Source organism: Hibiscus syriacus, unplaced genomic scaffold (genome assembly GCF_006381635.1).
Source record: "Hibiscus syriacus cultivar Baekdansim isolate YM2019G1 unplaced genomic scaffold, ASM638163v2 tig00006666_pilon, whole genome shotgun sequence".
NCBI classification, from domain to species: Eukaryota; Viridiplantae; Streptophyta; class Magnoliopsida; order Malvales; family Malvaceae; genus Hibiscus; species Hibiscus syriacus.
The window spans coordinates 99,047-123,201 of record NW_024062106.1 but is presented as its reverse complement, the minus strand read 5'-3'; the positions used below and the strand labels follow the sequence as shown (position 1 = coordinate 123,201).

At 34.7% G+C, this 24,155-nt stretch overlaps 1 protein-coding gene and 1 pseudogene across 1 annotated transcript; one reads left to right on the top strand and one right to left on the bottom strand.

Moving 5' to 3' along the window:
* Positions 1 to 6,151: 6,151 nt before the first annotated feature.
* LOC120200945 (transcriptional activator FHA1-like) lies at positions 6,152 to 6,620 on the bottom strand. Its single transcript, XM_039201654.1, has one exon. It carries the CDS (start codon positions 6,533 to 6,535, stop codon positions 6,212 to 6,214), a length of 324 nt encoding a protein of 107 aa, XP_039057585.1. The 5' UTR covers positions 6,536 to 6,620; the 3' UTR covers positions 6,152 to 6,211.
* Positions 6,621 to 7,910: 1,290 nt separating this feature from the next.
* On the top strand, positions 7,911 to 24,155 carry LOC120200935 (annotated as a pseudogene).

Sequence of the window (24,155 nt, the reverse complement as noted above, 5' to 3'; positions counted from 1 at the left end):
CAATTACACAAGCTCTCAACATATCTTCTAGGATTTGGATCGTTCGCTCAGATTGTCCATCAGTCTGAGGATGAAAAGCTGTACTAAAGTTTAGGCGAGTTCCCAATGCTTCATGTAGGGATTTCCAGAATCTCGAAGTGAATCGAGGATCTCGATCAGAAATTATAGAAACGGGCACTCCATGCAATCTGATAATTTCTCTAATGTACATTTATGCGTACTTTTCCATAGAGAAATCTGTTCTAACCGGAAGGAAATGCGCTGACTTAGTCAGACGATCGACAATTACTCAAATTGAATCTCTTTTGTTCGGAGTCAAGGGTAACCCCGTAACAAAATCCATTGTCACATTTTCCCACTTCCATTGTGGAATAGAAAGCGGTTGCAATAATCCTGACGGAACTTGATGCTCGGCTTTGACTTGTTGACAAGTCAAACACTTAGATACAAATTATGTAATGTCTTTCTTCATTCCAGACCACCATATCAACTCTTGAGGTCCATATACATTTTGTTTCCTCCTGGGTGCATCGTTAATGGACTACAATGAGCTTCCATTAATAGATCATTCTTTAACTCATCATCATTTGGAATTATTAGCCTCCCTTGATAATATAGGTTCCCATCAGCTTTCATCTCATAATCTGTACACTCTCCATTCCTTATTTGTTGTAGCTTCTTTGAACACTTTTCATCCCTAGCTTGCAATTCTTTAATTCTATCTAGCCATGATGGCTTGAGAGTCAATTCGGCACAGATAACACCATCTTCACTTAATGATAGTCTAGCATCCATAGCTCTTAAGGCTGCAAACGTCTTTCGGCTTAAGGCATCCGCTACCACATTTGCTTTTCCCGGATGAAAATCAATCACAACATCATAATCCTTGAGAAATTCCACCCATCTTCTCTGTCTTAAATTTAACTCTTTCTGAGTCATCAAGTACTTTAGACTCTTGTGATCTGTATATAAATAACATTTTTCACCATACAAGTAGTGACGCCAAATTTTAAGAGCGAACACTACTGCAACCATCTCTAGATCGTGCGTTGGATAATTCTTTTCGTGCTGTTTTAATTGCCTCAATGCATATGCTACCACCTTGCCATCTTGCATCAACACACATCCCAACCCATTATGGGATGCGTCACTATATACCACAAATTCTTACCGGATTCAGGTTGAACCAAAACAGGAGCTTCTGTCAAAATCTTCTTTAGTCTTTCAAAACTTTCCTGACATTCTTGAGTCCAAGCAAATTTTACCTTTTTCCTCAATAACTTGGTTAGGGGTAATTCTATTATCGAAAAGTTTTTAACGAATCTTCGGTAATAACCAGCTAACCCCAAAAAACTCCAGACTTCTGATACATTCTTTGGAACTTCCCATTCTAAAATAGCTTTAATCTTTTGGGGAACCACTCGAATTCCTTCTGCATAAATCACATGTCCAAGAAAAGTCACTTCCTTCAACCAGAATTCACATTTGGAGAGTTTGGCATAAAGTTTCTTTTCTCTTAGAATTTGCAAAACGATCCTCAGATGTGTGCCATGCTCTTCTTGGGATTTCGAGTACACCAATATGTCATCAATAAAGACAACAACAAACTGATCCAAATAGGGCTGAAAAATCCTATTCATGAGGTCCATGAAAGTAGCTGGTGCATTCGTAACTCCAAATGGCATCACGATAAACTCATAGTGACCATATCTCGTTCTAAATGTTGTCTTTGGAATATCCTTATCTTGAATCTTTAATTGATGATAACCAGAACGTAAATCAATTTTCGAGAACACTGAAGCTCCCTTTAACTGATCAAATAAATCATCAATTCGGGGAAGAGGATACTTATTCTTGATGGTCACTTTATTGAGTTGCCTATAATCAATGCAAAGACGCATTGAACCATCTTTCTTTTTGACAAATAAAACCGAAGCTCCCCATAGTGAGACACTTGGTCTAATAAATCTCTTTTCTAGCAACTCTTGCAATTGCTTATTTAATTCTTGCAATTCTTTCGGAGCCATACGATAAGGTGCCATTGCAATAGGAGTTGTTCCCGGCATAACTTCAATTTGAAACTCTACCTCTCTATCTGGAGGTAATCTGGTAACTCAGCAAGGAACACATCAGGAATTCTTCGACTATCGGAACCTCATATAACCCTTTCTCTTTAACTCTTTATCTACTACATTTGCAAGAAAACCTTGACATCCTTGTAGCATCAACTTCTTTGCTGCCATTACCGATATTACATTTGTTAAAGGATTAATTCTTTCACTAATCACATTTACTTGTATCCCTTCTGGACTCTTCAGGTTTACCTTTTTCAATCTACAATCAACATTTCCATAATAACGAAACAACCAATCCATTCCCAGAATCACTTCGAATTCCTCAAAAGGTAGTTCCATCAGATTAGCAGGAAACTCAATTCCCTGAATCTTTAGAGGACACCCCTTACAAACCTTGTTTACCCGAGCACTATGCCCTAAAGGTTAGTTACTATCACCTCATTACTCGTAGCCTCTAATGGAATTCTCAATTTATTTACTAATTTACTGGTAATATAAGAATAATTGGAACCCGGATCAATCAACACCAATACTAATTTATCATACAGCTGGAAAGTACCTGCTATAATATCGGGATCATCACGGTCGTCACTTGTTTTTAAATTGTATACTCGTGCAGTGAAGCGAATTTCAGGCTGTGTAGAGGATTCAGATTGATTCCTTCCTCGTCCTCTTTGTGAGGCAGAAACATTTCTTTCAGGTGGTGCAGACTTACTAACCATTAATGGGCAATCCCGAATGAAATGTCCGGCTTCACCGCATCGAAAACAGACTCTAGAAGCCATTCGACATGTTCCAAAATGATTTTTCCCACAATGCTGACATTTGCTTGACCTGGAGTGGATCTCCCAATACCAGATCCCATTGATTGTGTCTGTCGAGCTCTCATCTGACTTGCTCCTCTAGCAGAAGATGCAATTGATTCTGATCTAGCTTGAGGTTGGAATTTTGAATCTTTTCCTCTTTTTGGTAGTGATATGCTTGAAAAAACACATATCCTCTTAGATGTTTGAACTTTTGAGTCCCCAAATCTCTCATTTTGAGCTCTTTCAAGAGCTTTAGCACGATTAATCACCTCTTGGAATGAGGACAAGTTCAGTACTATCAGCATCTCTTTCAATCTAGGGCGCAAGCCCTCCACAAACCATTCACAAGCATCTTTTTCTGTAGTCACAAGCTCTGAAGCAAACCGACTCATCTTATTAAATTCACATTCATATTCGTATACGGAGCGATAATCTCCTTCAAATTCATAAACTCCTGCTTCATTTGTCTGATGAATTGATCTCCAATATACTTGTGTTTAAACTCTTCCAAGAACAGAGACCAAGTTACTTGATCACTTGACATCCTCATGGTGACATTTGTCCACCATATTCTAGCTTGTCCTCTAAGTAAAGACACAGTTCCATCCAACTTCTCCATGTCAGAACAATGGAGACTATCTAACATGATTTTCAAATCATTCAGCCAGAGATCCGCTACAATCGGACCTTCCTCGACTTCTCCCTTAAATTCGGGAGCTCCTAATCCTCTCAACTCCTTTGCTACATTTACTCTGGGAGTTGATGGAGCAGGAGGTTGGAAACGCGTTAATACTACATCTAATGTTCTAAAGAACACATCTTGATCAGCTACAGGCACTCCAGAAGGTGTCTGTTCTTCACTATGCCTGGCCAGGGCATGTGAATTACTGCTTTCAGCGGGTCTATCATCTCCCACTTCATTCTTAGAACTACCTTGTCCGGACATCTATAAAACTACAACCATATAATTCTATTAGCAAAACAACATACTTATTATTCTATCAGATCAGAAGTTTTCACTATTTGTTGGCATGTATATATTATACGACACTCTAGACTTCGATTTATGCCAAGAATCGACTAAACCTTGGCTCTGATACCATTAAATGTAACACCCCAACCCGTACCCGATCTGAATACGAGTCCGAGATGTCACATTGCCTTTTTAAAACATTTTTCCTTACAAAATAACAAAACATTTGAACTTATTTTAAGAAAGTACTATAATAAATTATTGAATTATGTTTATTATAAAATTTTAGGCAAAAACGTATTTGTGTACATTAAAATACGCATGAACAACAATCTACTACTGTACTGTGAATAGTAACTGCTACAGTAACATGCTACAATATCGATTACACAAATTTTCCAGAATGCAAATAGGGAATCGTTACCCTACTACAGGGAATCGATTCCCCTGCTACAGTACTGCTACAGTACTTCCGTAAAACGTACATAAAACTCGTAAAAATTTAACCGTTCATTACTATACATTTACATTTACATAAATGTGTTCAAAATATTAGAAAAGTCGATCAGAGCGTTAGTACTAACAACTTATTATATTTCTTACATACCAACATATTATACACAATCAAAATACATACTTCAGTAATTACTTCTGATCTGATCTTCTAACAGTGTTGTTGTTTTTGCCACTTCTATTTCTGCTAATCTTGGTTCTTCGTACCTACGTGTAAATCGCTTACACGCTAAGTCATAGACTTAGTGAGGCATAATAATAATAACAATGAAATATAACAACGATGCTATAAATAAATGAAATGTAACGAAAACATCTATGCAATCAATGTAAGCTACATAACAATGTACCTTACCAATAATCTTCTCAATTTAATCATCATAAATTCATATAATAAATTTCGTAAGTTCAATAGATTCAATAGCCCATGATACAATACTGAAAACCCAAGGTATGTGAGTATTGTGAGGTTGTGCACTATGCTGTCACCACAGCTCATATAAATTTGCATCGAAGTGCCACGTAGAATTTGTCCCGAAGGACCGTATAAAGATGCACCGAAGTGCCACGTAGAATTGCACCGTAGTGCCATATAATATGTCCCTAAGGACCACATAGAAATTCCTTAAGAATCATATACATATGCCAATGATCAAGTACATGTCTCAAAAGACATCATACATGCTCCAAAGAATACATATACGTCCCGAAGGACCACGTAGAATTTTGTCCCGAAAGACCACGTAAACCCTCTACTCTTGGCATGCCAACTATACCTATAGTTCTCATCTACATAACATGGGCTTTTACATTTCACGTAGTTTATATCGTGTAGACATATAACTTCTTACCTTTATCACATAGCTCATATCATCTTTTCATGTAATCATATAACTCCATGTTGCATAATTGTTCTCACATTTTCATGTAATACATAAATCAGGTAAAACAATGCATATAACACACATAACATATGATCATAGTAATGTACACTTAGAAGTCATATTATTATTCATGTATCAAGATATAAAATCTAGACTTATCACAAGTCTAGACCTGAATGTATTTATATAATCATGATATGCATATGCACTCACCTAAATTTCTTTGCCTTTCCCTCGATCGGTCTTACTCGTCCCTTGTTCCGGAACTCGTTTAGGCTCGATATCTACATGAACATAATTTTCGAGACAATTATCAAAATCCTAAACCTTGCAATTAACCTCTAACAACTTAAACAAATTTAATGAACCAATTTCAATTTTTCCTTTAGGGGGAATCAATTCCCCCCAGGGGTATCGGTTCCCTATGCAAAATCTGTAAATTTTACTGTTCAAGCCCGAAAATCATCAGCCCTTCACTAAATTTTCTCATACAAAGTTCATTTCATACTACTAAACTTAACTACAACCATTTTAACTAACTTCTATCATTTCAACACTTTATTATTTCCAATATTTCATTCAAATTCTTAAAACTAAGAATCATACTCAAATTCCAAACATGTTATTAATCAATTCTAACACTCTATATTCCTTAATTAACCTCTTGACAAGTCAAAAATCTTATTTAAACTTCAAAAACTCATCCATATCAAAATTTCATCTAAAAACCCATTTTTCAAATCTATCTCTAAAACTCTAACCGACGTTAACAGGTGTGATGGATGACATAACTAGCTCGTTAATTGCTTACAATGACTGGGTTGACTTCGTTGACCGCCATGATACCGTAGGTACGCCTCCAGATGCTGACCCAGCACCCGTCGTCTGGTATATCGAAACATGGTGCCTCGACGCAAGGGCTCCACCGAGAATACTCCTCACGGGGAGAAGAAAGTAAAACTACTTGTCGCCGATCTGGAGGAGGTCTTGTGAATCGAGCTTGACGGGAGTGGTACCAGAGAGGTGGAGGATGCCTTCGACGAGATAGCCGTTTTTGCCGAGGATTTTGAGCGTGAAACGGCGTCGGGTGAAGTTGTAGAATATGCGGGCGTGGTAGCGGGAAATGTTCATACCGCCTCCGAGGCCCGATAAGTCGACGTCGACGGTGGATTTCTTGGAGTTGCGGCCGAGCATTATGGAGTAGGTTTGCATGTAGTATTCGAAGTCTTCACCTTGCAGCTTGGCAAATCCCGTCTTCATGTCGCTCCCACCCGTCGTCCCCATAGGTCAATTTATGTTTCGATTGAATTATTGATCGATCGAATGACTTGTTCACATAATGAGAAGGGTATCGGAGTTTGCACGAAGGTTTGTCCGCTCCAGTACCAGTTTACATAATTAACCACCGTGTGCTTTTTCTAATAAATCCCAAAGCTTAAAAAATCCAAAATCCAACTTTGGCGCCTTTCTGTTTAGTAAAAGCCCGGGTTTGGTTTCTTTATTCTTTTGCTTTCTTCAAAATCAAATTAGAGCCCAAAAGACCCAAGTTTCATGGTTGTGCATACCAAACCAGTTGAAAATACATCTCTCTGCCTGCTGTCTTGATTTTCTGTTCGATTTTCTTTCTTTTTTCTTCGGCTGCCGAACCAATTGACTCTTCCCCTCTTTCATCAAAGGTGCATTCCTTAACCAGTCGGTGTACTCGTTATTCTAGCTGATTTTTTAATTGATCGAGGAAACGGAAATTGTAAATTGAAACTTCCAAATGATCTTTTTAAATGGGAATCTCGCCATAGGCTTTGGGTTCCTTCGATGCAAAAGGCAAATTGTACTTTGAAAAAAAAACTTTTTATTAGCTATATGGCAGGGTTTCGATCTGTTTGGGTTGCTTTTCTTTTCTTGTGAGCGTTTATTTTCCATCATTTAAATTGGTTTTAGGTGTTTAGCTTACTAACATAGATTTGAGAGGTAGCTGATCCCAGCTGATGTTGTGGACGTTTTGAGGTAGAGCTTTGAGTTAATTTGTTTTCCTTTCCATGTCTCTGTTCCTTGATGTGAAAATTGTTTCTGGAATGGCCATGTCTAATAACATTTTTCTTCTTTTTTGTTCTCTTTAGCTTTGAAAGATGAAGCTACTAATTCTTCAATGGGACAATCAAAACTTTGTTACTACTGATTTTGTGGTTAGATTAGAGTAAACTAGATATATTAAAGATGGGTTTGCTATTGCTAACAAGTGCCCCTAAGGAACTCTTTCAAGTTAGTTTTTATGGAGTACTATTTTATAGTCATAACTCATAATCTTATATGGAATGTCTTCGTTGATAACTTGTCATTTCCAACGCATTTAGGAGCTGTATGGTAACTTTGATGAGTGTGCTTAGGGCACTTGTTAGTACAATCGGTTAAAGATTTCGGCAAGACCTTTCTTTATTTCTTAAGCATGTTATTCTACTTGTGTTGTTCGTTTTTTCTTTCCCAACTGATAATGAAGAGTAGACAAACTTATTATTGTTTCTGTTTATCTCAAGAACTTTCTTCGTGATTTTGTCTGCTTCTTTTCACAGTTTAGCTTCTCATTGCTTGTTCGGTCCGTTTTCAACTGCACAATTTTTCTGTATCTGTTTAAAGGTTCAAGTTGCTAATTTGCATTGCCACTCCAATGAAGCATGTTCTAAAAATTCTCTCTGCGCTTTGGAGCGGACTCTTGCAGGCATCCATAATACCACGAATCCATACTTGGTTGGTGAGTTTCTTTCTTTGCTTCGATGTTCTGTTTTATTTATGCCGACTTATTCTAATGCATTGCCACTTGTTACGATATTTTTTTTCCAGCTGCCTATCTATTTTATTGTATCACACTTGGATGCTATGGTTTATTAATGGTTGGAGTTGGTCTAATGCGATTCCCTACTTGCCCTCAAGAAGCGTTGCTGCTGCTGCAGCTGGTACTTTACTTCTCTACTCGTTTTATTCGCGTACTTCTTCCCCTTTCCGTTTCCTCTCCTCTCGTTTTTCCATTATGATTTTAAGTGGAGTATGGTAATATCTACTGGGGTTGGGACATTTTCTTCTAAACATCTTTTGAGAAGTCCGAATGTTGAGGTATGTTTATAGGACATAGCCGAAGCCAAGGATTTTCTGAATAAAAAGGGCGTTGATGTCGGTTCCGATTGATGGTTGCTTGGTAATATCTCTTCTGGGACCCCAAGTGAGAGAAAAGGTACAAACTGGGAACTAACTTCAAAGTTTCCATAACTTCCATGTAAGAGTTAAACTTGGTAAAAGAAACGAGTAACCGTTTTTTTTTCAGCTCTCCGAGATTGGCTACTTACAACATTTCTTTTAGTTACACATCGAGAATCTGAACAAAGCTTCGTTTCTATTTGATATGATCCCCTCTGGCCTAAATCCAAATTCGAAGTACACATACCGAACATATCCTCAAAGGATCCTCCAAATATAAGAAAATTTAGAAAGTCTAACCGTATCCGTATTAGTCGCTGTCATCCCTGACACACACAAGTTTATTTAGAAATCGAAGCACATCTCGAAACTCAAACTTTGATGGTAATCCTTTCCTCATAAGTTGCTTAACGTCTCCCATGTTAATTGCCATTGAATTATGTAAAGATCTCATGTTTCATTGGGGTAAAACTATTTTCGTGGTTTTCCCCTTAAATGAATTTGTAAAATGGATATTCAACATATTTGTTCTTTGATACAAAATTTCTTATGAACCCTTGTTGGAGAAAAGTCAAAAAAAGGGACTGTATTTTTTAGTAAAATAAGGCCACCGAAATTCTAGAAATTCGATGCAATAAATGGGCAGTTATTGTTGAAATGAAAATGGGAATATTGCAATTTTAGTCATTGCATTTTTAGGGTATTTACAAGATTAGTCTCTAAGACTCAATTATAAATACCCTAGCCCATTTAGCTTCAAAATCATCCTAAAATCTCAAATCATTTCTTTCTCCCATTACTAGAGAGCTTTTTTATGAGTAGTGAGTGTTTTGTAAACACCTGTAAATTTTTTCTCTTAATAAAAGATTTGCAACAGTCTGGAGACGTAAGTAAAATTGGTTAAATTCTGTTATCAATTTCGGGTATTATTTTTTCGCTTTTATTTCGCATTTTCACTAATCTGGTTATAGGGAAATTACTCGTACTTGGTTTATTTCTCAATAATTGGTAATCATAGCTTTTGGTTGTGAATTTTGTCAACTTTTTACGAGGTTACTATTTATTACTATTCATATGAATAGTGAATTTTATGAATAGTAAAAATTTTGTCGGCGATACGAATTTGTCTACGGAGGTGTTCTAATACACGGCGGTTCGCAGAAATTTCAGAAACGATCCAATGAAGCCAGATTCAAGTGGGAGTGATGGCTGCAGACGAAGGGAATGTGAAAATTGAGAAGTTCGATGGTGCGGACTTTGATTTTTAGAAGATGCAGATTGATGATTTTCTGTATCATAAAAATCTATATCAACCTCTCTCAGGAAAGTAACCAGAGGGCATGTAGAATGAAGACTGGGCTCTTCTCGACAGACAAGCCCTCGGAGTTATCCGACTGACGTTGTCCCGCAATGTTGCTTTCAACATAGCAAAGGAAAAGACCACAGCGGGTCTTATGGCGACTCTCTCCAGTATGTATGAGAAGCCATCGGCCTCAAACAAAGTGCACTTGATGAGGCGATTATTTAATTTGCGGATGGCGGAAGGGGCATCAGTGGCTCAACACCTAAATGAGCTCAACACAATCACAACACAGTTGAGTTATGTGGAAATTGAATTTGATAATGAAGTTCGAGCTTTAATTCTCTTATCATCTTTACTAGACAGTTGGAATGCTACTGTTATAGCAGTTAGCAGCTCGTTGGGAAATAGTAAATTGAAATTCGACGATGTTTGGGATTTGGTACTGAGCGAAGAAATTCGACGGAGAGAATCAGGTAAAGCATCAACTTCCTCAGCCTTGCACACACAGAGTCCAGAGGGAGAACTTCAGAGAGAAATTCAAATTGTGGCAGATCCAAATCCAGAAGAGGAAAATCAAGAACGGGAAAGAAAGATTTTACATGTTATAATTATGGCAAGAATGGTCACTTTAAAAGAGATTGCAGAGCACTGAAGAAAGATACCGGTGCACAGAAAGCCAACATGACAGAGGAGACAGGTGATGACATGATTTTAAGCATCAACAGTCTGATTGAATCATAGATCTTGGATTCAGGGGCATCTTTCCACTCCACCCCATGCCAAGAAATCATGGAGAACTATGTCAGTGGTGATTTTGGGAAGGTTCATCTAGCTGATGATGAAACCTTGAAGATCTTCGAAAAAGGAGACATTCGATTAAAGCTGCCAAACCAAACCACCTGGACGCTGAAAGGAGTGAGACATATTCTTGGCCTCAAAAGAAATTTGATTTCTGTAGGACAACTTGATGGAGAAGGATATAACACAACCTTTTCAGGCTGTGAATGGAAGATTACCAAATGAGCACTCGTCATTGCTCGTGGTAAGAAGACTGGTACTCTCTATGTAACCTCAAACTTAGAGAATATCATTGTTGCAGCAGATGCTGATGGAAAATCAAACCTATGGCACCAAAGGCTTGGTCATATGAGCTAAAAAGGGATGAAGACACTTTTGTCAAAAGGGAAGTTGCCGAATCTAAATAATGTAGATGTCGAACTATGCGGGGATTGTATCTTTGGCAAACAAAAGAAAGTCAGTTTTGCAAAGATTTGTAAGACATCCAAGGCTGAAAAGTTAGTGTTGGTTCATACTGATGTATGGGGGGACTATCTCCAGTTCCATCTCTTGCAGGCTCATTATATTATGTCACCTTCATCGATGATTCTACAAGGAAGGTGTGGGTTTATTTTCTGAAGAAGAAATCAGAAGTCTTTGATACATTCAGAAAATGGAAGGTCATGGTGGAAAACGAGAATGGTTTGAAAGTTAAGCGGTTGAGGTCTGATAATGGAGGATAGTACAAAAATAGTAGATTCAGAGAATTTTGCGCAAACAATGGGATCAAGATGGAGAGAACAGTTCCCATGACATCGCAACAAAATGGCATAGCAGAGCGCATGAACATAACTTTGAATGAACGTGCCAGAAGCATGAGGATACACGCCGGCTTGCCCAAATTGCTATGGGCTGAAGCTATCAACACTACAACTTACCTGATCAATCGTGGGCCCTCAGTTCCCTTGGATGGCGGAATACTAGAGGAAGTTTGGAGCAAGAAAGAAATAAAACTTTCATACTTAAGAGTGTTTGATTGTATTTCTTATGTACATATAGACTCTGCTGAAAGAAGTAAACTTGATGCTAAGTCCAACAAATGTGCCTTTGTTGGTTATGGCGGTGATGAGTTCGGTTACCGGTTTTGGGATTACGAAAATCGAATCATCAGAAGCAGAAATGTAAATTTAAATGAGATTGTGATGTACAAAGATAGGTCAATTGTAGAATCAAGTAGCTCCAATACCGAAGCTGAAACAAAGGAATTTGTTGAGTTTGAGGAGATTTCTGGAAATGATGTTCAGATCAATCCTGAAGTAGTTCAAGAAGAACCACACACACCAGAACTGAGACGCTCCTCCAGAATTCCTAAACCAACTCAACGGTATTCTCCTTCTTTGCACTACTTGTTGCTGACTGACAATGGTGAACCAGAGTGTTATGATGAAGCAATGCAAGTGGAGGATTCAATTAAGTGGAAGTCTTCCATGAAAGATGAGATAGACTCGCTTATGTCAAATCAGACATGGAAATTAGTTGAATTACCACTAGGCAAGAAAGTGCTCCACAACAAGTGGATTTACAGGATCAAAGAAGAGCACGATGGGAGCAAACGCTACAAAGCGAGATTGGTTGTCAAAGGTTTTCAGCAGAAAGAATGTATTGACTACAATGAAATTTTCTCTCCAGTCGTAAAACTGTCTACAATCAAACTGGTGTTGCAAATTGTAACTGCATAGAATTTACATCTTGAGCAGTTAGATGTAAAAACAGTTTTCCTTCATGGTGATTTGGAGGAAGAAATCTATATGAGGCATCCATAAGGCTTCATAAAGGCAAACAAGAAAAACCTAGTAGGTAGGTTGAAGAATAGCTTGTATGGTTTAAAACAAGATCCTAGACAGTGGTACAAGAAGTTCGATAGTTTCATGAGTAGCAGTGGTTTTGCCAGATGTCAAGCATATCATTGTTGCTACATCAAGAGGTTCGACAACAACTTCATTATTTTATTGTTGTACGTTGATGACATGCTCGTTGCAGGCTCAGACATGCAAGAGATTATAAACTTGAAGCAAAAATTGTCGAAGTAGTTTGCTATGAAAGATATGGGCACTGCAAAGTAGATTCTTGGGATGAGGATCAAGAGAGACACAAAGTCGGGGACTTTGATGTTATCGCAGGCTGAGTACATCAACAAAGTACTCTCCAGGTTCAACATGCAAGATGCTAAACCAGTAAGTACACCTTTAGGTGTTCATTTTAGACTCTCCAAAGAACAGTCACCAAAGACGGAGGAAGAACGTGCACACATGGTGAATGTGTCATATGCCTCAGCAATTGGAAGTCTGATATATGCCATGGTTTGTACCAGACCAGATATTGCTCATGCAGTGGGAGCTGTTAGTAGGTACATGAATAATTCAGGTAAGGTATACTGGGAAGCTGTCAAAAGGATCCTCAGATATCTGCGAGGTACTACAAACAAAGCACTTTGTTTTAAAGGTGGAGATACGATACTGACAGGCTATGTAGATGTTGACTTAGCCGTAGATGTTGACTTAGCCGGAAATGTTGACATCAGAAAGAGCACTACAGGGTATGTCTATACTCTGGGAGGTACTGTAGTGAGTTGGGTTTCTCAACTACAGAAGATAGTTGCTCTCTCCACAACTGAGGCAAAATATGTCGTTGTTACAGAAGCCAGTAAGGAGATGATTTGGCTTCAAAGTTTCTTGGAAGAGTTAGGCAAGAAACAAGAAAACAATGTCTTGTATTGCGACAGTCAAAGTGCTATCAATCTAGCAAAAAATCCGTCTTTTCATTCCAGAACGAAGCACATACAATTGCGATATTATTTTATCCGGTCTCTTCTGGAAGATGGGATTTTGAAACTTGAAAATATTAATGGAGCTCAAAATCCGGCAGACATGTTAACAAAGACGGTGACTACGAACAAACTGAAGTTGTGTTCAACTTCAGTTAGCATGCTAGAGTAACAAGACCAGAAATGTTGTTGCATTGATCGAGGTGTGAAGACAAATTAAAATCAGTCTTCAAGTAGGAGGTTGTTGGAGAAAAATCAAAGAAAGGGGCTATATTTTTCAGCAAAATAAGGCCATCGAAATCCTAGAAATTCGATGCAATAAATAGGCAACTATTGTTGAAATGGAAATGAGAATATTGCAATTTTAGTCATTGTGTTTTTAGGGTATTTACAATATTAATCCCTAAGGCTCAACTATAAATATCCTAGCCCATTTAGCTTCAAAATCTCAAATCATTTCTTTCTCCCATTACCAAAGAGCTTTCTTGTGAGTAGTGAGTGTTTTATAAACACCTGTAAATTTTCTCTCTTAGTAAAAGATCTGCAGCAGTCCGGAGACGTAAATAAAATTGGCTGAACTCCGTTATCAATTTTGGGTATTATTTTTCCGCTTTTATTTCGTATTCTTACTAATCTGATTATAGGAAAATTATTCATACTAGATTTATTGCCCAACAATCCTAACATTTTTCCGTGCAATTATTACGTATCACATGTTTTGTTCCACTGACAGCTTATTCATGTCCGAGACAAAAAAAAAATTTAAAAAGAAAAGAAAGGAAAAATCCCTTTCTTTAATACGTTCGTTCATGTGCTTAATAAAAAAGAATTAAAATCTCTTGAGAAGGTCGAGTGATTCCGTGAAGATTGTTCACTTTTTAGACAACCAATAATCATGATTGCAACTTTCACTTGTAATTTTGTACGCTTGATCTTGATGTAATTAAATTTAAAATTCCTCTACTGATTTTAAAATACTTAGTGATGTAAAATCGGGTAATCGTTTAAGTTTCAGTTGGATCCTGTCAGGTTGGGTAAAATTGGATATATGTCAAGTCAAGTCAATTTGATGCTTCGACTCAATCAAGTCGGGTCCAAGTCAAATTAGATCGAGTCATTTTCAAGTTGATTTGATATCAAATTCAGTTTGGGTTCAAGTTAGGTTACTTCAAGTTCGGATCAATGTCAGTTCAGGTCAAAACAGTTTAGGTCCGGAGCAGTTAAAGACCAGGTTAAACAAGTTCAGATAGACTTCAGGTAGATATCGTTCAGATCGGGTCACATCATCGGTAGATAAAATTCAGGTCGGATCTTTATCAGATACGAATTTAGTTCAATTTTTATTTTTGGATTAATTATTTTCGTCTTTTGTGAACATTGAATTGAAATCGGTAATTATATATGATTTAGAGTAAATTATTAATAATATAAATAATCATGAATAGATTTTATGAAAAATATAAAATTAAGGACTAAATTAAACAAATATGAAATTACAAATAAAAATTTAAATAAATTAAACAACATGCATTGATGAGGGACCAAATCGAAATAATTTTAAAATGTAAGGTTGAAATTAATATAGAAAATGACTAAATTATACCCATTTAAAAAGTTATGGGCTAATTACAAAATATAAATAAGAATGTGCCAAATTCATATGCAACTATAAATTTAATGACTAGATTGAATAAATACGAAAATGAACGAATTAAAATTTAAATAAAGTAAAGAACACAAAAGAATGAAATCAAAATAAATATAAAATGTGAAGCAAATTTAAAAAATAGAATAAATTACATTCATTTCAAAATGGAATAAACTATATAGTTTATATTTATAGTTTTATATATTGTATATAAACTATGTAGTGCATATATGAACTATATAGTTTATATATATATATATATATATAGTTTATATTAATAAACTATATAGTTTATTAGTATATATAAACTATATAGTTTATTAGTATATATAAACTATACAGTATATATAAACTATATATATATATATATAAATTATATAGTATAAACTATAGAATGTCCATACATATAATATATACTATTAATTTATATAGTATAAATTATATAAATTCAAAGTATATACTATATGTATGAATATTATATAGTTGAATACATTAATTAATAAACTATTTATATAGTATATACTAAATATATAAACTATATAGTTCACAATGAATTATATATAAAAACTATAGTTTATATATAAACTATGTACTATATTTGATATTTATATACTATATAATATATATGGTTTACATATGAACGATATATATAAATTATATAGTTGAACTATATATATTTTTTTTTGCATGCTTGAAACATGACCGGCGACAAAGGAGGAACGACAACGGTGTGGTGGCGACTCGACGAGGAAGATGATCGGACCAACACGTGTGACCCACGCGGCTGCGGCTCGCCGACGAGGTCTCCGACCAGTTGGGACGCGCCGGTAGGGAGTGCACCTCCTTTGGATGATGAAATCTTAGCCATTGGATCCAATCTTGATCCAATGGTTAAGATAGTTCTTGCTTTTTCACTTGGATGCATGATGTGGTTTAATGAGAGCCATTGGATCTAGCTTCTCATCCAAAGGCTCACATGAATTTGTGTTTCTTTCACATGGATTGGAGCAATAATGACCCTTGGATGAAGGCTACTTAAGGGTGGAGATTAGTTTGTATTTTTTTACAAGGATTAGTGATGTCATCACCTAAAAAGCTAGGCCACCATAAATGCTTCATCTTTAACTTTTCAAAGCAACAAAATTTCCCCCAAAAATTGGCTACTAAGAATCAAACAATTTAGGATTTTTGTTTTTTATATTTTTTATATATTTATTTAAGCATATATTTGTAACAATGTGGGCTATTTATTTGAGCCTTTGGAAAAACTATGTAAATGGACTATTATCTAATGAAATTGACTATTATTTTGGATTTTTATTATTTAAAATGGGCTATACTAATATGAACTATTTATTCTAACATGCAAACTATATAGTATATACTAAATATATAATATAAACTATGTAATATACTAATTATTTAATATCAAATATAATGTGCAATTATTTGATAAGAAACTATATGATATGCAATGCAACTATTATTTAATATGTACTATATAACATGCTAATTATTATTTAAAATAGAAAAAATTATACACTATATGATATGATATATCTAATATGCCAACTATACTATATGCATATATATATACACATTGCCACAAATTTATTATATTATTGTATTATAATATGAAAACCACCACATGTCACCACTCGGATAAAATGAGTGATGACATATACAAAAACTCGATGAAGAAATTTCTGGTAGTAAAGTTAGATTTTTAGCCTTATAAAACTTTTGTTATAAGATCATAGAGTTTAAAAAACAATTTATTTTTGTTCATTTTATTGTGATTTTATTGTAATAAATTGTAATAAATCAAATGTTATTTAAATTTTATATCAAATGTTATTTACATTATCAATATCAATTAAATTTATCTTTTATATTATGTTTTATATATGTTATAATTGTTAGATAAATTTTCTTCACATAAATTAAACTATATAATTTACATTTAAAATAATTTTATTAACCATGTTCAATGCCAATAAATTATTCTAACTTGTAATCATTATAATTAATTTAATTAATAATATTCAATACATAAATTACTTAATAAAATAAAATTAATGATTATATTGAAGATTTATAATATAAGAATCATAATTAATATAATAAATATATTTATTAATTTAATTATCATAATTAATATTTTATTATAACATTTAAAAATTAATCATATTAATTAGTATGATTTATTATAAAGTCAATTTTATTAAAATCTTATAATTTCATCAATGGTAATATATAATTCAGGTAAATGTCAAGTCAAGTAAATATTATATCAGATCATTAACAAGTCGGATAATTTACAGGTCATGTTGAAAACATGTTAGGTTCATAATAGGTCAGGTTGAAAACAGGTCGGGTAATACCAGTTATTTATCATATCAATCTCGGTTCGGGTTCATATAATCCAGATGTAGGTTAGTTTCGGGTGTCATATTTTCGGTTCAATTCGGGTTCAAGTCGGGTGCAGGTCGAGTTTAGATCCACAATTTTTATGTCCAACTGGGGTTCAGGTCAACACTAATTCCGACTCGAGTCGGTTTCGGATCGTCACAGCGCAAATCAAAAACAATTTTGACTCGAGTTGGTTTCAGTCAGTTTTACAGGCCGGGTTAGCTTTTTACACCCTAAAAATACTTATATATTTGTTTATTTTTCATATTGTGTCGTATTATCATTTTTAAATTTTAATATATTTCATCTATTTTTGAGACGTGGTATTTATATATTTATTATTCTTCAAAAGTTGTCATTTTGAGAAACCATGAAAATTTATAAAAATAAAATTAAACAAAAGGTTGGTTTTCCCCCTCAGCAACGTCTAAATTTAGCAAAAACACAATTTTAAGATTATACCAAGCAAACGTTTCCTTACCTAAAGGAAAAGGATAACACAAACTAGTACTAAAAAGACTTGTCTGAAAAGACTGAATGCTCCCCTAGCAAGCAGCTGCCTTCTGCTTAATTATTATTATTATTATTATGACAAACTACGCATCTATTATTTAAATTATTAATTTTTATTTGTTTTAAAATATAAATTTTTATTTTTTAAAATTATACATAATATTTAGTTTTTGATTTATTTTAGTATCACACTATTAAAAATTTAACAGTTTAATATTTAAATTACCAGTTTTGATCCGTTTTAATACATAAATTTTAAAAAATTAAAATTTAACATTAAATTTTGAATAAATATACTAAAATGAAACAAAAATTAAATTTTAGGTATGATTTTAAGAAACATTAAAAGTTTAAGTAATAAAATGAACTAAAATTAATATTTTAGGTAATGCATAATTTACTCATATCATATCATTATTATTAATTGAAAAGGGAGGCAAACATTCTTACAATTAGGGCTGTAAATGAGATGAGACAGATCGCGAGCTACTCGAGATCGACTCGATCAAGGCTCGATAAATATTCGGAACGAATGGACTCGACTCGAGCTCAAGCTCGACTCGAGCTCAAGCTCGACTCGAGTTCTTAACGAGCCGAAACGAGCTACTCGATACTCGACTCGAAAAGCTCGTGAGTAGCTCGAAAAAATGTTATATTATAATTTTAGATTTTTTAAAATTACATTATTAAAAATACACTATTGATAATTATAAAATTTTAAAAATATATTCAAATTCTATAATACAACTACCCTCAAATTTTAATTTTTTAATTAACCAGCCCAAGTCCAATTGTTACATTGTATATTACTAAAAGAAAAATAAAAGCCCATTTAATTAAGCACATATTAAATTACACGTGTTTGGTTGATTTTTTTTCTTTCTTTTTTAACTTTTTAGTGCACAAATACTTGACAACGTAGAAAAGTAAAATAAAAAATAAGAAAAAAAACAACCAAACAATAGAAAAATTGAAAATGGTTAAATTTTTTTTTAAATAAATATTATTATATTTATTTTAAATTAATAAAAAATATTTATCTAATGACAAATATTTAATATATTCTTAATGATAATATTTTTAATAACTATTTTTTTAAATTGTTTTTATATTTTGAGGTTTTGGGTTCAAATATCATAAATATAAATGGTTTGGGCATTTAATATCAAGATATTATATTGTACTTACCTCATAAATTAGTACCAAGTCGATTATTTAATGTATTTGTAATGAATCCTAAACTCTAAAACAAAAAACTTAAACCCTAATCCCTAATCTCTAAACCCTAAATATTAACCCCTGATCCATAAATACTAAACCCTAAATCTTAATCCCTAATCCCTAATCCCTAATCCCTTAATTCGATTATACGATAGGGGTTAAGTTATACACATGAATGTAAAATACAAATTATGCAAAATGATGTTATGTGACTCTAAATAAATCCTTCACATACTTATGTTTAGATAATATTAATAATTTATGTTGATTGTGTTATAAATACATTATTTTATGTTTAAAATCTTCATGATGCTTATTCATTCGTATTTTTAGAAATGAATTTCAACGTATAATTAATATTATGTAGGTTTATTTGATATAATATTAATGATTGATTAAAAATATATTATAAAAGTTTATAAATATTATGTAGGTTTAATTAATAGTACACCACTTTAAAACAACAATAGTACATAACATTGTAATAATAATAATAGTGTCAAAATATATAATTAAAGGGTTTATCACATTAAAACAACAAGAATATACAATCGTAATAATACAAAGTCTAATTCATAATTAGTTCTACAACACATCAAACCAACAATGTAGGAACAACAACAGTTCACATACTTCTTTAGAACTGGCAAACCTTGCCTTAGTCCTTGTATTTCATTTTTTCCTTTTAAAAACCGATGGTCGGAAATTGCTTCGCGTACTCCTCGACTTTTTTTCAGAGCTTAGCGATTTCAGATTGAAAGTTCATATATGATTCCAAGATTGCTACAAAATCCTTCAACTTTGTTCCTGGATTAATAGTAATTCAAGGGAAATGTGAGAGCATATATTCCATTTTTACAACATATAAAAATATTGCCCTTCAGGATATTGAATAAACAGAAAAGTATACCTTTCGTCTCCGTATTGATTTTTAAGGCTAATTTGACAGCTGCATCGAATTTGATTTAAGATGCAAGCAAGTTCCATACATCTGAAAATTCAAACCGCTCAATTGAAAATCTAACTATAAAGATATAGATTTCTCTTTTGTATGTCAAATTATGCTTAAAAGATGCAGCACATATCAAATATTCCACACAAGTTCCAGCTGTGAATCTTGAAAGGATTGTGGAAAGTAAACAAAACATTGGTCAAAAGGTGCATCCCTGGTTTTGTACAATATACAGTTACGCAAGTGTAGATACATAAAACAGAATGAAAGAGGAGCTACCTGATCATAGTCAATGTAACATGTACTCTCATCCAATCTATATGGCATTGTCTCAAAGAATATGGACACAGAAGTTATCTTCTTTATAATGCAAAGAAGAATTTAAAATTTGAATTTCAAACACAGTAGCACCAGTTGAATAGCCTTAAAGTAATGTTGCCTCCTGATACGTTAGTTCTTTAGAAAATAAATGCAGAAAAAATACAATTAGAATTAACAAGAGAAGACAAAAATGTAACCAAATTCACCAGAAAAGATTTTAGTTAATGGAAATGATAAGCACCTGATAACCATGTGAAAGATGTCCACCATGGGGTAAATCTAGTGCCATAATTCATTCATGAGGTTTCAACAATGCAGTATAAACTTGAAAGTTAGCAGGAGATTAAAAAAGTGACTGAACATTGACTACAATAATGAAACAGATACAGGATAAGCTATATACTGCCTAGAAAATAAATATCTTCCATTGCCAAGCTTTCTCGAGTTCGATTATGTTAGCAATTTCAGGATCGATTTCCTCGAGTGGAGCATTCAACTGATGTACCCACTACAAAGGCAATCACAATCACAGCAAAAAGATTTAAAATCTAAACTCCAAAATCCAAACCTTGTTTGAATAACAATAATTTTTTTTTTAAAAATGAGGCTTACGTTAGCACGAGCTTTCTCTTTCTCTGCGGCAGCTGTTGACTGAAGCAAATGAAAGCAAAGAAGAGATGGAAATTAAATAAAATATTAAAGAAGCAATGAAAGAAGATAAGAAAAAAGTTAGAGACACAGGAACCATGTAGCGGAGGGAGGTGCGACTGAAGAGAGGTCTGATCGGAGACTTGAAGCAAAAAGTTGGTTGTGAGTTGATATCCCACATCGGTAGTTCTTGGAGGAATAAGGGATAAAGTGAGTGTATAAAATGAGATAGGTTTTCAGTAAATCAACATTAACCCGTCGAGCTTGAATCGAGCTTCAAATCGAGTTTGAATTGAGCTTGAGTTCTGAGCTTCAATCGAGTTTTTGATTTTTTTTTTGAATTTGAGCCTTTTCGAGTTCGAGTCGAGTTTTAATATTATCTTTTGAGTTCGAGTTGAGTTTAAAGATTTTAGATTTACGAGTTTTCGAGTCGAGTCGAGTTTATATTTAAAGTTTTCGAGTTCGAGTCGAGCTTGACAATATTTGAGCTTGACTCGGCTTGTTTACACCCCTACTTACAATAGCTTTGTTCAACAGTAAAAAGGAGTCATGGAGGCCCCTCAACAATACAGCATGTTAGAACTCAAGTGGGACGAACGGCGGAACCCGACAGGCTGAGATAGAACTTTACGACGTTCTTCACCGCGAATGAGATTGTATTCAAATATACAAGCTTTCTTGTGGAAGCTAATTATATTCAACAATTGAGTGCGAAAATGGAAAATGATGTAATAAAATTAAAAACATATATATCATTATTGATTAAAAAGATGATTATTGTTATTTTTAATCATCTTAAATTTGAGTACATTATCTATATAGGACGATTTTTTCGATATATCACTGGTGACATGTAATATCATTGATCTAACACCAGTCAGATTATATTTCTCGATCTAACACCTTTAATAGTAAAGCGCGCGCCCTGCACCGCGTTATACGATGATTTGGCGTTAAGTGGGGTATAGCGCTCCCCCTGCACCGCGCTATACGGTGAGCTGGCGCCACGTGGGTATAGCGCGGCCCCTACAGCGCGCTATACGCCACGTAGGGGTATAGCGCGGATCAGGTACCGCGCTATATCTTTACTCCTAATAATTTTATATAGCGCGGGGCATGTATCGCGTTTTGTATAACTTTCCTCGCTATAAATACTATTCTCCGTCGATTAATTTCTCACATCTCTCCTCTCAACTTATAAATTAATACAACAATTCCGTTAACGAGTCAATAATTTTGACAATCTTCTCATATTTTATTTAGAAATTCGTGCGATTTTTCGTTATAAAGTAATTTTGTTATAATTTTATTTATTTATTGTTTATTATGATTATTTGAAAAAAATATTATACTAATTATTTTCAATTAAATTTTGTGTTTGTAAAATTGGAAAGCGGGAGCATACGTCGAAAAAGTTTTACGGTGCAGGTAATAATATTAAATTATATTATTTAATTTATTTTCGTTGATGTGTAAAAAATTTATTGTGTTATATGTTCGTTCATATATAATTTATTAAATCAGGTTTGTTTCATTTTTTTAGATATAATAGTTGCCATAACTCTTGAGGAGCTTATAACGAAGATTTCGAGGAATATTCATGTTGGAAGTAGTAGAAGACTGTCGTCGTTGCAGTATAGATTTCCAACATCATTGTTGCCATTAACTTATACAGCGTTCGAACTTTCGAATAATGATGATGTTGAAATGATGGTTGAAGCTCAAAGTAATTATTCAGACGCCGCTATTGAGATGTATGCACATTTTGTTCAAGTGTGTGTTGTTCGGGGTCAATCATTAAGCTCCCACTATGGGCTGACTGAACAAGTTGATCAAGTTGACAGCCGACGACAGTAATGTATAATGATTTTAATGCCATAATGGGGAGACATTCATCCGCAACTCCTTACGATATGTACCAAGGTAGGTCGACGAACAATCCGTATGGCAACATCGCGTCCAGTTCAAGGGGAAGACATTCATCTGCAAATCCCTTTGACCTTAATATGGAGATGCCATCGACGCAATCATCTGTGCATTTTCCATTTGACGCGATGGCTTCAAGCTCTAGGGGGAGGCATTCGACTGTGAGCTTTTTCGATCTCAATGTCGATATGCCTTCCAAATCAAGGGGAAGGCGTGCAAGTAGTATGTTCTTTGACCTAAATGTGGAGAGCATGGAGGAACCATCATCTCCACCAGAAGAACCGCTTCGTGAGCCTGGTGCGGATGGTCCTGAGACTGGACTGTTCATTGACCCAGAATCACCGCAATTCAACTCCGATGATAATGAAGTTCCAGGAAATGTGGCACAAACTGACCCTCCTGCACACATGTATAAAGTTGATTATGGTGCAATGTACGGGCAAGAATTTGCGGATATGCCTCATCTCGGTGACTATGAGTATTACTCATCAATAAATAATGGTGAGTTATCTTTAGGCATGAGTTTTCAAGCAAGAAGAAGCGATGATGGCTATCAAAAATTACAATATTCGTAATTTTGTTCAGTCAAGAGTAGACCGCTCCACGACCGAAAAATATGTATGCTACTGTGCCCAGCGCGAAAACGGATGCAATTGGATGGTTCGCGTATCGAAGAGGAAGAGGAAAAACAACAGATGGGAACTAACAGTATACAACGGTCCTCACACATGTTGTGCTGGAGGGGTCAACCAAGATCATCCCAACTTGGACTCTAAAGTAATATGCCAAGCCATCATGCCCATGGTCAAAGCAAGCTCTCATATAGCTGATGCAGTGTTGATTTCAGCTATACAATCGCAGTATGGGTACACTGTCTCCTATGAAAAAGCTTGGTTGGCAAAACAAAATGCCATTGTCAAACTTCATGGAGAATGGGATGCATTTTACAACGAACTTTCAGGTTGGTTTAGGCTGGTGCGAACGTTGAATCCTGGGACAATTGTGGACTTCGAAACCTCCTATGCATACCATAATGATCGAGTTCTTCGCGATCGATGCCAATTCTACCGGGTTTTTTGGAGTTACCCACAGTACGTTAATGCTATCAAATTCTGCAAGCCTGTGGTCGAGATCGACGAGACTTTCTTGTATGGAAAATACAAGCAAGTTTTA

Coding starts and splice junctions, on each gene's coding strand:
- LOC120200945 (XM_039201654.1), bottom strand. CDS start 6,535: ATGGGGACGACGGGTGGGAGCGACATGAAGACGGGATTTGCCAAGCTG.